Consider the following 14,636-nt stretch of genomic DNA (forward strand, 5'->3'; position numbering starts at 1 on the left):
TTGAAAAACGTGGGTTTTACAACTTTTAGGTTGCTCCATTTTCCAATGCGATTGGCGCTTATAGCAGCATGCCTCTCGCTGCAAAACTTCTGGAGTAATGCCACTCGTGGCAGCAATCTTCTTGCTGCATCTTCCTGTGTGATGGATGCCTTAGGCAGTTCGTGTAGGCTGCAAACATATCAGAATATGTGTCATGCTATTGGTAGAACCTTTTGCGGCTGCAAGTGTTCAAAGAATGATCACTCCTTGGCAGCAGCCTGTGGCTGGATATTTTTTGGTAAAAATCAGGCCCTATGACAGCCCTTGGTTCGCTACAATGGTCTGTGTAGAACACTTCATTAATGAAAATGAAGCGTTGAGCATCATACGAAACTTTATTAGAAAATAACTATGAAAATACTAGTATACATAATTCATTTGGAATAAAGAATAACACTGTTCTTCAATTTCTTTCTTTCCATAAATTTTACAGAGTGAACAAAAAAGGATGGAAAAAAAACTACAGGTGAGACTACAAAAAAGGATGAAAAAAAAAATTACAGGTGAGACTACAAAAAAGGATGGAAAAAAAAGTTACAGGTGAGACTACATGGAAAAAAAATCACCATTGAAAAAAAAAATTATGAGCTAACATCCTTCAAGTGTGCTTCAGATTCCCCCGAAGAAGCAGAGTATTCATCTTTCTCTCCAGACTCAATTAGCATCGACACAACTTCCCGCATCGACGGCCGATCAGAGGGTGACATGCTTGTACACATTAGTGCAATCTTTAGCACAATTGTCATGTGATCAAGAGTACCTTGGTCATCAAGGTTTAACCTATTGTCAAGTACTCCAGAAGACAGAGAAACTTTTCGAACCCAATTTTTGACCCATGTCACCAGATCGCCTCCCTGGTCAAGTGGTTGTACAGAAGTCCGACCACTCAGCAATTCCAATAGGACCACTCCGTAACTGTAGATGTCACATTTTTCTGTAACTTTCATGGTGTATGCGTATTCTGTTAACCAAATACAAGAGGAAAAAGGTCAAAATGTGTCCACAACCATCAAAGAAAGCACGCATACACATCCAGTGAACAAATACTAGGAAGGAAAATAACAGCAGCACAATTGCACACACAAGCTCTTATCGCATCACTGTAATCACAATGAATACAAGAAATCTGCAACAGCTATGAAGTGTGTGTGTGTGTATGAGAGAGAGAGAGAAAGGATTTGATAGGGTGCTCGAGAAGCACCTACACCCACCTGGTAGAAATCATGGGTGTAGGCTGCATCTTCTCAATCAGACCTTATAGACGTATTCATTTAGTTTGTTTCATGGAATCACACCTTGCATCATGATTTTTCATCGTAGAACTGCAATTTTTTAAAGTCATGAAATTTTAGTACATTGTGGACCATTATCTTTGAAGATCCTAAAAAACCTATATGCACATCATATTCACATGATCCAAAACATAGTTTTTCTACTAAGCAATGTATGTGGATCATATCTGTAGTGTTTGATTGATCACAACAAACATGCATATACATCCTGTAAACAAGTACCAGGAAAGAAAGTAACAGGAACATAATTAGACACAAGTTCTATGTTTTCTGGAAATAACAAGTACTAATGTGTCTGGAAAGGACAAGCTTAATGCAGGATCAATTCAGAGGGAAGCTTTGATCTTTGCAAGTTTGGTGGAAAATAGAAGCAACAAGAAACAGACAAGAATAACATAAAGGTAAGCCAGCTCCTATTGCAAAGAATTTAAAACTGCAAAATAATGGATGAAGACCCAAGTCATAGGCATTGAGAAGGAATTTACCTGGAGCAATGTATCCATAAGATCCTGCAACCGCAGAAACAGACTTTGAATATGGCATATCAATAACTTTTGCTAATCCGAAATCCCCTACATGAGCTTCGAATTTATCGTCAAGAAGGATGTTGTTAGACTTTATGTCTCGGTGAATAATTCGTGGCTTGCAATCATGATGCAAGTATGAGAGTCCCTCAGCAGCACCAAGAGCAATCTTATAGCGAGTCTTCCAATCCAGAACCAAGGATGTCCCATGAAGCAATTCACCTAAGCTACCCCTAGACATATATTCGTAGAGCAGAAGATTGGAGCCCTGATAATAACAGAAGCCATAGAGCTTCACAATGTTCCTATGTCTAATCCTTCCCAAAGTTGAAATTTCAGCAATGAAGCAGCGATCGATGTTATTCCCTTCCCTATAAGACGCTAGTCTTTTTACAGCAATTACCTGCCCAGAGGGCATGACAGCTCTGTATACTGTTCCACTGGCACCCCTTCCTATTGTGAAACTGCTGTTGAAGTCATTGGTGGCATCAACCAAATCTTTAAAGGTCAAATCCTCCTTTGGGGGTAGATAAATATCTGAATCTGTATAACACTGTTTATCCCCAAAAGGTGAGATCACCTCGACAGTGTGCCTGATGAAATAGATAACAACCGCAATGAGCACCAGTGAGATAGCCCCCACAATTACAGCAATTATTGCGACAATTTTTCCCAATGAAGATCTAACTCCCATCCAGGGTGGTGAGACATCAGCTTCTGATGAAGAGTTACACCCCCCAAGAGGACCACCACAAAGCCCTTTGTTTCCAATAAAGCTATCAATATCCATGTTCTGGAACAATGGAACAGCAGGAATAGGTCCAGTGAGTTTATTGCATGATACATTGAAGTCCAGTAAACTTGAAAGAGTAGCAAATGTGAGCGGGATCTCTCCAGAAAGGTCATTATTATCAAGGAAAAGGTATTCTAGCAACACAAGATTTCCTAGCTCAGGAGGTATTTCACCAGAAAGCTTATTCCAGCTTAGGTTCATGGCAATCTGCAAGCTTGACAATCCACCCAATTCTGATGGAATGCTACCAGAGAACTCATTACCACCAATTTGTAGCTCGATCAAATGTGAGAGATTCCCCAACACGGTGGGTATCACACCTGAAATCTTGTTATCTGAAAGCCTAAGCAACTCAAGCTGGACAAGGGTGCCAATTTCATTTGGAAGGCCGCCAGTAAATAAATTATTGCTAAGATCAAGCCGTTGAAGCTTCTTGCAGTTAACTAACTCTCGAGGAATGGAACCTGTGAGCTTATTTGAGGAAATATTGAAGCTCACCAATTGAGTTAGATGCCCGATCAGTGTAGGCAAAGTAGATGTAAGGTGATTGTGTGAAAGATGCAACCTTTGCAAAGCTTTACAATTCCCAATATCCGGCAGAATGGAGCCACTGAACTTGTTCTGATACAGTTCAATGGTAGTCAAGTTTACCAGCTGACAAAGATCTGCAGGAAAGCTTCCAGTAAGTTGGTTGCCCCCAAGGCGAAGCTGCACCAAAGGTGTGCAGTTCCTCACCTCACTAGGAACGCTCCCGCTAAGTCTGTTTGACCACAGATTGAGCAGGATTAAGTTTGAATGTTTACATAGATAACGAGGTATGGGGCCACTGAGATTGTTCTCTGATATATCGAGCACCCAGAGCGGACTTGAAAGCCCAAGTCCCTGAGGAATCGAACCAGTGAGTGTGTTCTGGAAGAGTTGCAACATGACAAGCTCAGTCAAATACTGCAATTCAATAGGAATGGAACCAGTGAGACTGTTTATGGAAAGGTCAAGCTTGCTCAAATTCTTTAAGCTGCCCAACTCAGCTGGAATGACACCACTAAGCTGATTCTGGAAAAGGTAAAGCAAACGTAAGCCCTTTATATTGCTTAACTCTCTTGGTATCTCTCCAGTTAACTCATTCTCTGAGAAGTCAATCTCAGTTGCTTGAGTCAGATTACCAATCTCCTTTGGTATGCTTCCGTTCAATCCATTCCTGTACAGATAGAACTTTTTCAAATATGCAAGCTTGCCTATCTCAATTGGAATTTCACCAGCAAGGTTGTTCTGATACAGAGCAAGAGTCTCCAGATTTCGGCAATCACCAATTTCCTTTGGAATAGTACCAGACAAGCTATTGCTCCAAAGTACCAGATCCTTCAAATTCTGTAATACGACAAGTTCTTTGGGGATTTGACCCTGCAACGAGTTCTGGGCAAGACCCAACGTTGTCAAGTTCTCACACCCGCTTATCTCGGGGGGTATAGTACCAGAGATTGAATTCTGACCTGCTCGAAGCGTCGTCAGTTTCTTCAAATTACCGAGGGATGGAGGCAGCGGCCCTGTGATATTGTTAGTGAATGCGACCAGTTCCTCAAGAGATGAAAGCTGGCCTAGCTCAACAGGAAGATTTCCAGAAAGCCTGTTACTGCACAGGTTCAATGTTATCAGGGAAGACAAATTACCCAGCTGGGCCGGTATCTCTCCATCAAAATTATTGTTATTCAAATTCAAAACCTTCAAACTCGCCAAATTCCCAATCTCCGCCGGAATTCTCCCGGAAAGATAATTGTGAGAGACATCAAGATAAGTCAGGCCAACCAATCCACCGATGCTCGGGGAGAGAAACTCCGACAGATTCATCGAGCTCAGATTGAGGAACGAAACAACAGGATCATAACTGCCAGTACAAATCACGCCCGTCCAACCGCAAGGCGTCGGATCAGAGGCATACCAATTGCTCAAATGATTGAACCGGTCAGTCAGATTCTTCTTCACATTCAAAAGAAGCTCAACTTCATCCCGGACACCTTCTCCGCGAACGTAGAAAAAAGAAGCCCAAACAACCACTAGAAATGCGAACCCAACCCTTCTCCGAATCGAAAACATGTCCACCAGATGCTCTTCTCCGAAACAAGAACTCAGAATTCGCCCACAAAACGCCCTCCTGAAGAGAATTTACGATCCCGTCATCAACACCCAAAAATAAAAAAGAAGGTTAATCAAACCCCAACAACACCAACGTCATATTCCTTCAACAACATCCTGTCTGGCCCTTGTTCCTCTTCAAAACAACGAGAAAAAGAAAAAAAAAACAATTGTGAATTCACCTATCAATTGAACTCCATACCCCAATAAAAATAGTTCCCCAAAAAACTACGTCACAGTCTATAAATTAATGCCAAGAACGAAAAAACACAATTACCAAACTGAATTCTATGCCTAAAACGCAAGCACCAACGTCAATCAAAACTGCAAAAATTACCCCCTACAAAGGAAAAGAAGTAAAAAGAGAAGCACCAAAATGCACCAAACTCTACGTACCTCCCACCTCTACCTCGCACCATGGACAAAACCAACGGTCGAAATCACACGAAGAGGAGCTCCAGCTTCCCTCATCCGCACATCATTGCTATGACAATCGAAACTTGGAAACAACACGAAGAAAAAAATCGAAGAAAACGATTTCTCCTCCGCAATTGTTGGAGCAGAGACCGTAAGAGTAGAGAGAGGAATCGACCGCCTTCCCTTTTCACGTCTTCCCGGAGTAGGAAAAGCTTTTCCTAAGGTGGGTCGACATTGGTAGACCTGCTTTCCGGGAGGAATGATGGGAGTTTGAAGACCGATGTTGTAATGGCCGGCAACGCGTGGTCACTGGAACAATGTGGCACATGGGAGTGTTTCATGCGTTACGCTTCCTTGGTTTGATTTTTTATCATCTTATTAATAATCAGTAATCAATAATCAATTATTAAAATTAATTTATTTTTTTAATCTGCGAGAAGAGTAGGGATGGCAGTGGACCGAGCTTGGGACAAGGTCTCCACAACCGTCCTGTCTCAAAATCCTGCCCTCTATCCTTCTCGCCTTTATCCCCGCATGGGTCTTGATTTTAACTTTCATTCCCGCCTTCATCCACGTTTCATGTCCACCATCTCCGGTTCAAACAGAGTGAGACGGGACGGGACGGGGCGGGGCTTCGTTTCTCCTTGATTTACTGTCATCTTTAAAGAAGGATCGAGGATGAGGTTTTGATTTTAACCTCCATCCCCATTTTATGCCCTCCATCTTCGGTTTAAATCGGGGTGAGGCAGGGTGGGACCCCATTTTCTCTCGATCCATTGCCATCTGTAGAGAAGAGTGAATCATAAGTAGGGTGTCAACGGGTTTGAGACCTGACCGGATCTAGTTCATGTAGTTTTTATTGGGTCTGGGTATGGTTTTTCTTATAGTAGGCTTGATTAGACCCAAGTCTGGATCCCATACCATACCCAAAATCTGGTTCTACATGAGTCTGACCAAACTCGATTGGTTGACACCTCTAATCATAGGTACGACAGGCTAAGACCAGCACTATCGGTCAGTGGCGTAGCTAGGATTCATGCGAGGGGGGAGCAAACAGGGGTGTAGCAAAAAAAAAAAAAATCTGGTGTGATAATTGGGGATTCGGGGGCAGCACCCCCGATTTTTTTTTTTAGATAAAAAAAAATGGCTACAATTATTAATAAAAATCGATTTCATATGGACAAATCAAACTATTTGCTGCAGTCAGGGCTGAGCTAAAAAAATGGATAAAAATCTATTTCATATTTCATATGGATCAGGGCTGGGTTAGGACTGGGCTTTAAAAAAAAAAATTAACTGTTTCGGGAGGCAGGACTGGGCTTGCCCCTCCGCTCGCCTCTGCTATCAGTTTTCTGATCTTGGATGTGGTTTCTCTACTTAATAAATAAAAAGAAAGATCAGGGATAATAAATAAAATAAAAACCGAATAAAATCTGTATATCGAAACGACTTTTGGCATCATCGAAAGGATTTAAATAATTTTTCTGAATAAGCTGAACTATTAGATGTAAATGGAAAAAGAACACCGATTAGGATCAAATAAACTAGCAGACCGATCACTAAGTAGATACAAAAGATGCAAATTCTAACATCACCACAACCCGAAGAAAAAAGATAGGTGGGTTCGCGTTGATCAGAAGTCAAGGCCAAAGACCTATCCTATCTCTTGCCACCATCCTCCAACAAAGGTTCCACTGATATGGTAGGGGCGACTTGTGAATGTCACCAAGAGTTTTACACACTAGGAGCCAACCAATATACAGTCAGCGATAGGGTTTTTTTTTTCTTGAATTATCCAAAAAAAAAACTGTGATTTTTTTTTTTTACAAAAAGTTGCCTAACTTATAGTTTATTTATACGACGTGCCTAATGTTTCAATTATTATATTTAGCCACCAACTTTTATAATTTAAGTTTCACATGCTTGGTTTGAAAAATAATTCAGTTGACCTTGTTTTAGTCAAAACGAAGTGATAAAATACTTAATTGATTGATTTATTTGACAAAAAGAGTATGGCGAGATATAAGTTGAGTTGCACTATAACAGGTAGGATGAAAATATCATTTTTATACTTTGCGGGGGTATTTGAAATGCATTCCAATAAAATAGGTGGTTTTCATTAATAACTCAAATATTGAGTGGCTTTTCCTATATACTTGATTAGCTATGCAGTTTTTTTAACTTTTATTTTTTCTTTATGCTAGAGGGGCTTTTTCACAGTAAAATTTTTAGATTGACATTTTTTGTGGGCCTGCCCCGCCTAGCCCTGTATGGACTGGGGATGGAGGACATGAAACGGAGATGGTGGCAGAAATGGAGGTTAAAATCAAGACCCATGCAGGGATGGAAGGCAGGATTTTGAGTTGGGCGGAGGTGGAGACCTTGTCTCCCGCGCCCACCCCGGTCCACTGCCATCCCTAGTAGTAGACTGGTAGTATGAATTGGTTCCCCTTGCATGTAGTTACGGGTCCAAACTGATCGAATTTAGTATGGATATTTTATGATTTTTAGTTGTTCCTACTGGCTTTCCTATGTATTTAATGGATCTGGATATGATCTCATTGCATCCCTGCATGTAGTTACAGTGTTGCCATTTACAAGTTTTCCTACTTTTTCTAGGTCATGGTCTAAAGTTCTTTTTTATTTTTAAAGGCAAGCTGGGGTTGGGCAGACCCCCACCAGTTATTATTCATTGTACCAATGAGGTTTGAGCCTGCAACGTCCCACAAGGAAACCCGCACTGACAGCTACTACCAACCATGTTGAGCCCCGTTGGTGTCATGGTCTGAAGTTAGCACATAGGAACTAAGTGAGATCGTGAGATCAGGGGATCAAACCGAGTACATTTCAGGGTACCCCGTCCAATCACTGGAAGTTAAGCACCCACCCCGTTCATTGAGTAGATGTATGGTTGCGGCCACCCCGTTCATTGAGTAAATGAAGTGGCAATTCACGGTTGCCTCCGGCTACAGAGCAATGTTGTCAGTATAGGTATCGGCCCTGTATCGTTTGGCCAATGATTCGAGTAAATCGATCATGAATCGGCTAAAAAATAATTAAAAAACATGTTAATTACATTAAAATAATATTAAAAATAGTTGTAAGTGTCTTTTATATTTATTAAAAAATAGTTGATTTAGGGTAAATCCTATCGATTTTCTGCCTGATACAGGTCGGTACACACTGATACTGACAACTTTGCTAAAGACTGCTTTCTTATTTGTGGTACATAAGGATCCCACGTGGTGCACACTTGCAAGTGTTGGTATTGCTTATGCTACACTCCTATAAGAGAGAGATCATTTAAGTGATATAAATAGTCACTAGAATATTAGAACCATGATTTTTTTTTCGTTCTTTTCTCTTGAATCTAACCTTAAGGATGTCATCTACAAGCTTGCTTTTATAAGAATCTGTCCTTGAATCATCCGATTGTGACGCATAAACTAGGTTTTTTTAAGGCTTTAAAATCAATGGCTCATAATCTTCATAAATATTCAAGCATTCAAAAATTATTTTTCATAAAAAATTACATTATCTAATGGTTGATTCCTAGCAAATTCACAATGCCGAGAGCATCCTCATGGTTAGTTTTGCAAAAAAATGTGTTCAAAATGCGGGAGAGACAAGGGGGATGGTCTACCCATAAGTAGGTCATATATGTATTTTGGTAAGTTGGGATAAACGTGGCCTCCATGGTTGAAAACATATGATTAGATCAAAGTTTTTGAATAATAGGTAAGATTTTATAACATAAAAAGTTTTACAAATTTCAAAACCAATGATTTTTTTTATCCTTGTAAAATTCTATCTACACATCAAAAATGTTTATTTTCAAAAATCTATTCATATATTTTGAACCATGATGATCACATCTTTATGATCAAATTTGCCAAAAAAACATATCTAACGTGCACATTTTAAAGGAGAGGACAAGGGTGAACCATCTCCCTTCTCATATATATATATATATATATATATATATATATATATATATATATATATATATATATATATATATATATATATATATATATATATGTGTGTGTGTGTGTGTGTGTGTGTGTGCGCACACTTCAGCATAGTTTGTTTGATAAGAATCAAGCATTAGATCCTGTTTCTCTAAACAATTTAATGGATAAATATTTGGTACTAATTAAAGTATAGAACTATTGAGCATAAATCACTTTTTTTTTTAAAATTTTTATAGATTATAGACTCTTTGATGTGATCTACATGGTTTGGTTAGTAGGAAATCTCTAAAAATCAGCATATTACAATGTACCAAAACATGACTAAAAAGAAAATTATATTATTACATCTCTTCAACAAATAAACCATGTTTTTTTTAGAGAAACAAATAAACCATGTTAAACACATCTATGTGGTTAAATTGAGTCGATGCAATTAGTGGGATAAATTCAAGCTCAATAATTCCGTACCTTCATTAGTAACCAATATTTTGCCTTTTTTTTAGTTGCAAAATTTTGAATGCAAAAACATACATGAGAGAGAGAGAGAGAGAGATTAATGTTGAATTAGCATCATTATTTCCTAGAAGGGAACGCATGGATTGAAGAACAAAGCCATTAATCATTAGTTAACATGGGGAAAGAGAGCTTTTGAGTACAGCGTGAAAGTCCACCAAGGCCTTGATGCACCAAAACTTTTTTGTTGCTATTGAGATCTCAAAAAAACGAATTAACAACATGAGCCTCACATGCATGCATGTGTATGTGCTCGCTTCATTAGCACGACTCCGTCGGCCGGAAAATATGCATACCATATCAATGAGTTTATGGCGTAGTTGGAACGGCCCTCTGCTGTTAGACGTGCTGTCGGGGTTCGATTCTTGCGGGTGTTACTTCCTTTGCTTAAGCCAAAGCCAATGACTCCCAGGGGTCAAGGGTTGTGCTTGGGTTTACACACTTTTGAAGTGGTTTTCCCGTTCCTATGTAGAAAACAAATTGCACCTATTTATTTTTTTTAATGACCAAGAAGCCTCGCCAAGAACCAGAAAACTCATTAGGCCTGCCTTCCTTAAAGGTAAGCCCCAGGTGGGGTCACCGACACTCAAGCCCTTACAAAGCCCACCAGTTAAAACCAGGGTGAGAATCAAACCTGAAACTAAGGAGTCAGCACCTTCTTCCCAGGGCCACTGCCACTTGAGCAACCGGGTCATTTTTTGTGTGCAGGGGGGGTGGGGGGGGGGGGGGGGGGGCAAACAGGGTTGTAGAAAAAAAAAATTGATGTGAAAGTCTCTGGTTCAGGGGCAGCGCCCCCGAAATTTTTTTTTAAGATAAAATAAAAAATGGCTACAATTATTAATAAAAATCTATTTCATATGGACAAATCAAACTATTTGCTGCAGTCAGGGCTGGGCTAAAAAATGGATAAAAATCTATTTCATATGAAATCAGGGCTGGGCTAGGACTGGGCTTTTAAAAAAAAAATTAACTGGGCGGGAGGCAGGACTGGGCTACAGGTTTGAATCCCTCTCATTATGAATCCCTCTCATTAGTTTTGAGTGAGTTACAATACGATCAATCATTATACTGAATTTTGGGGTGTTACATGACTCGTTAGATGAATGAAGACGTCTCTCTCATTCATTGCAAGCATGTAAATTCGTCCGGACAAAATTTGTTTGACTGGCTTTACAATATACTGTGTTTTAAACACACACATGTTTGTATGCCTTTATCCATCTTTCTGAGCTCAACACCCATTGTTCATGCTCGGCTTCTAAGACAATGACCTGCTTATGGCTTTTATCACAAAGCACACTTTATGAACAAGCTTGATGTAAGGTGAGCCGCAGCGAGCCCTGAGCAGTTCAATGCTTTTAGTGTGTATGTGTATATATATATATATATATATATATATATATATATATATATATATATATATATATATATATAGGGTAATGCATCTTTACTAAATGAATCATTTTATTAGATTTTTTATGTTTTTTCAAAATTCTGATTGTAATAATTGATTTATTGAAAATCAACACTTGGATCATGCATTCAGGATAAAAAATGGTATTTGAAGAGCCTCAAAAAATTATAGGCCGTTGATTTTTAAAAGCATATAAAAATTTATTCATGCATCAAAACCAAATACTTCAAGAACTGATTCCTACATATAAATCACATTTTAACGGTCAAAATTAAAAAAAAAAAAAATCTAATAGCATGTTTCATTTAACACCATGTTCATTGAGCACAGAGTTATTATCCTCTTCATATATATATATATATATATATAGGTAATGTTTGCTATCCTCATGGGTTAGGAAACCTCTAATAAAAATTATAATATTTTTATTTTTTTCAGTTTCTTTGCACACTTGAACCTTCAGATATAATCTACACATTAAGTTTAATAGAAACTGACTTTTAGATTATATTTTTTTTGACTTAAACGTCAGATTTTACCAAGGTTGAAAATTCAATGGCCTACAATATAGCAAATTTTCAAACCTAAAAAAAATACATTTTTTTTGCTAAAAAAACTATTATCCAAAGGTGGATTCCTACTATTTTGACCATGTTGAACACATCTATTAGATCAGATTTAATTAAAACAACATCCCCATTTAAGTTCCAACTAAAGTGTTCTTTACATACTAGCATAACAAATGCTATCCCATATATGTATATATATAAAGAAAAGATTTGCAATTTCCCTCACGAGATTAATCTAAAGTGGGATACTACTTAAGAGGCTTGTCTTTCCATATTTTATCCATATCCATTACTCCATATATATATAAGAAAACTGAAATATGTTTACCAACCAAATATGTTTGCCGGTATGAAATAAGATTTTATAAGTTTTTTTTTTTCAAATCTAACCCTACATATGCATTCTTGCATGGTCTATTTGCTAGGAATCAACTGTTGGATCATCATCATCGAATCAATAAATGCGATTTTTTATGCTTGAATATTTATAAAAATTCTAAGTCATTGAGAAAACCAAGCTTCTACTAGCAAACCAAGCTTCTATAAAAATTCTAAGTACTTTGATTTAAAAAAATAAAAAATAAAAAAACCTATGAAAATCTTGGTTCTCATACCAATAAACATATTTGGCTGATATATATATATATATATATATATATATAGAGAGAGAGAGAGAGAGAGAGTTCATATACTCAAAAGGACTTAGGCTTCAGTCAAATACACAAGCCTAACGCTTATCAACATGCAGGAAGTGGGCCATAAGACTTGGACTAAAGAACACCGAGTCAACTATTCATAAGGGCTTAGATATGTTTAACCTACTTTTGGCTGTTCCTGTAGACCTGCCAAATCCAAGTTGGATGCTGAATAAGTGTCTAATATAGGTCATTGAAGGTGGGGCCTTCTACTTTTCTTCTAGGACATTGGACGTTACGATAGGACGAGCTAAGAGTCGAGACATGGCCGAGCATATGTCCAATGAAGCACGGGAATTTGCTTACTCCTCTAGTCTCCTTCAGCCCAAAAAGGTTCATTGTTTGGATGATAGGCCGGATGTGTTCACATTTTCATCCTATAAGCTTGCACGTGATTCATCTAGAGTAGGAATCCATAAAGCTGCCGATCTAACTACAACTGGGTTTGAAGTATTAGGGGTAAGATCTAACATTTGTCGACAACATCCATGTGAACAAGCGAGTACACCGTATCGAGACGAAATAAATTCTTATTCATATATAAATAAATATAATCTGACCCTTTTGTGCCTACCGAGCTTGGATATTGTTTTTTAAAAAATCTGACCTGCATGCTCGATTTACTACGAAATCACACTTGTATCCTGTTTTTTGAGAAAAATAATTTTTTAAGCATTGATTATTTTTAAAATTATAGACCGTTTTAATCTTATAAAAACCTTACTTGGCGTTGGAATCGGACAATCCAAAAGTGGATTCCTACAAAATCAAGCATGTAGATTACATCTGTATGGTCAGATTTTAAGAAAAATAGAATCAATCTTTTTAAAGCTCGATAAGCACCGTGTAGGCACAAAAAAAGGTCAGGCAGTTACCCTTACTTTATATATATATATATATATATATATATATATATATATATATATATATATATATATATATATATATATATATATATATATATATATATATATATATATAAAAGGTGGAGCACCTACTCCCACCTAATAGAAGCTTCAAAATTTCAATAATTAATTTCTTTTGTCCTATACATATGATCTACAAACATTATTTAGGGAAACAAGTTTTGGATGATGTGATTAGGACATACATATAGGTTTTCTAAGATCTTTAAAAATCAACCGCTCACAATATACCAAAATTTTATGACTTAAAAAACCTATTTTGATGTCCAAAAAACATTATTCAAAATATGATTCTTATCAAATAAACTGTGTTAAGTACAACTATAAGATCTGATTGATAAGATGCAACCTGCAACAATGATTTACAGCAGCATTACTATATATATATATATATATATAAGTCTAGTGCGGATGTGCATATGGTATCAATGGGTTGAAATAGTGTGGATGATACGGTATTAATGACTTGAAACTCATAGGTGCAAGTTGCTTTCTAATCCTAATCCTAATCCTAGGTCACTAGTGGATGTATTTGGTATCAATGGGTTGAAATAGTGTGGATGTGCATATGATATTAGTGAGTTGAAACTCATAGGTTCAAGTTGGTTGAAACCAATTTGATCCTGCAGATGTATTCAACATAGAGATTAGCCTTAGCATTTTTTTTGACAAAAAAAGTACTTTTTTTTAAGTCGCAAAAAATCTGTGCATTTATGGGCATTGATTTTTTAATCACCAAAAAAACATGTACATACTATGTTTCAGTGATTCAAAAGTTGATGCTCACCAAATAAATTATATAGATCATATCTATAAAGTTACATGCACTTAAACCCTAAAAAAAATATTTTTATGTTGAAAAAATACAATTTGGGAATTGATTCCTACTTTTTGACCATGTTAAATACATTCATGGTGTCATATTTGGTTAAAACAACCTTCCCTGATGAGTTCCAACTTTCAACCATGGACTTCCTTATGTAAATTCGTCGCTAGATTTATAAAGAAGATTTACTGAACTGTCTACTGCTACGATTAATATAAAATTATCTAACTTTATCTAAAAAAATAAGGAAAAAAGCTGAAAATTTAAATAACTAGATTTAACTCACCTCAATTCTGAGTATAACAATAAGATTTCTCATCTTTTTATAGATGAGAATCCCTAATTATAATAAATAAAATATCTAATTGAAAAACTTTAATTCAGGTAAGTTTTTATTGTGATTAACTTTCTAATTGAATATAGGTCCATCACTTGGACCTAATATCAAAATACAAACTAAAAGTTCAAAACATAAAATAGATCCAAATAAACCCATATGGATTTGGAGTCTTCTGCTCCTTTCA

General features: G+C 37.2%; 1 protein-coding gene across 1 annotated transcript; it reads right to left on the reverse strand.

Annotated features, from left to right (window-relative positions):
• Positions 1-416: 416 nt before the first annotated feature.
• On the reverse strand, positions 417-5,482 carry LOC149845553 (uncharacterized). The gene is made up of 3 exons (XM_089997668.1): positions 5,175-5,482; positions 1,817-4,914; positions 417-1,000 (listed from the first exon to the last, which is right to left on the reverse strand). Exons 2-3 carry the CDS (start codon positions 4,737-4,739, stop codon positions 621-623), a joined length of 3,303 nt encoding a protein of 1,100 aa, XP_089853794.1. The 5' UTR covers positions 4,740-4,914; positions 5,175-5,482; the 3' UTR covers positions 417-620.
• Positions 5,483-14,636: the final 9,154 nt, after the last annotated feature.

The sequence above is a fragment of the Nuphar pumila genome, chromosome 2 (assembly GCF_984573655.1).
Source record: "Nuphar pumila chromosome 2, dmNupPumi1.hap1.1, whole genome shotgun sequence".
NCBI lineage: Eukaryota > Viridiplantae > Streptophyta > Magnoliopsida > Nymphaeales > Nymphaeaceae > Nuphar > Nuphar pumila.

Excerpts from the sequence above, each read along its gene's own strand:
- LOC149845553 (XM_089997668.1), bottom strand. The coding sequence starts at position 4,739 with ATGTTTTCGATTCGGAGAAGGGTTGGGTTCGCATTTCTAGTGGTTGTT. Across the intron at positions 1,001-1,816 it reads TTATGGATACATTGCTCCAG|AATACGCATACACCATGAAA; the intron begins GTAAATTCCTTC and ends TTTGGTTAACAG.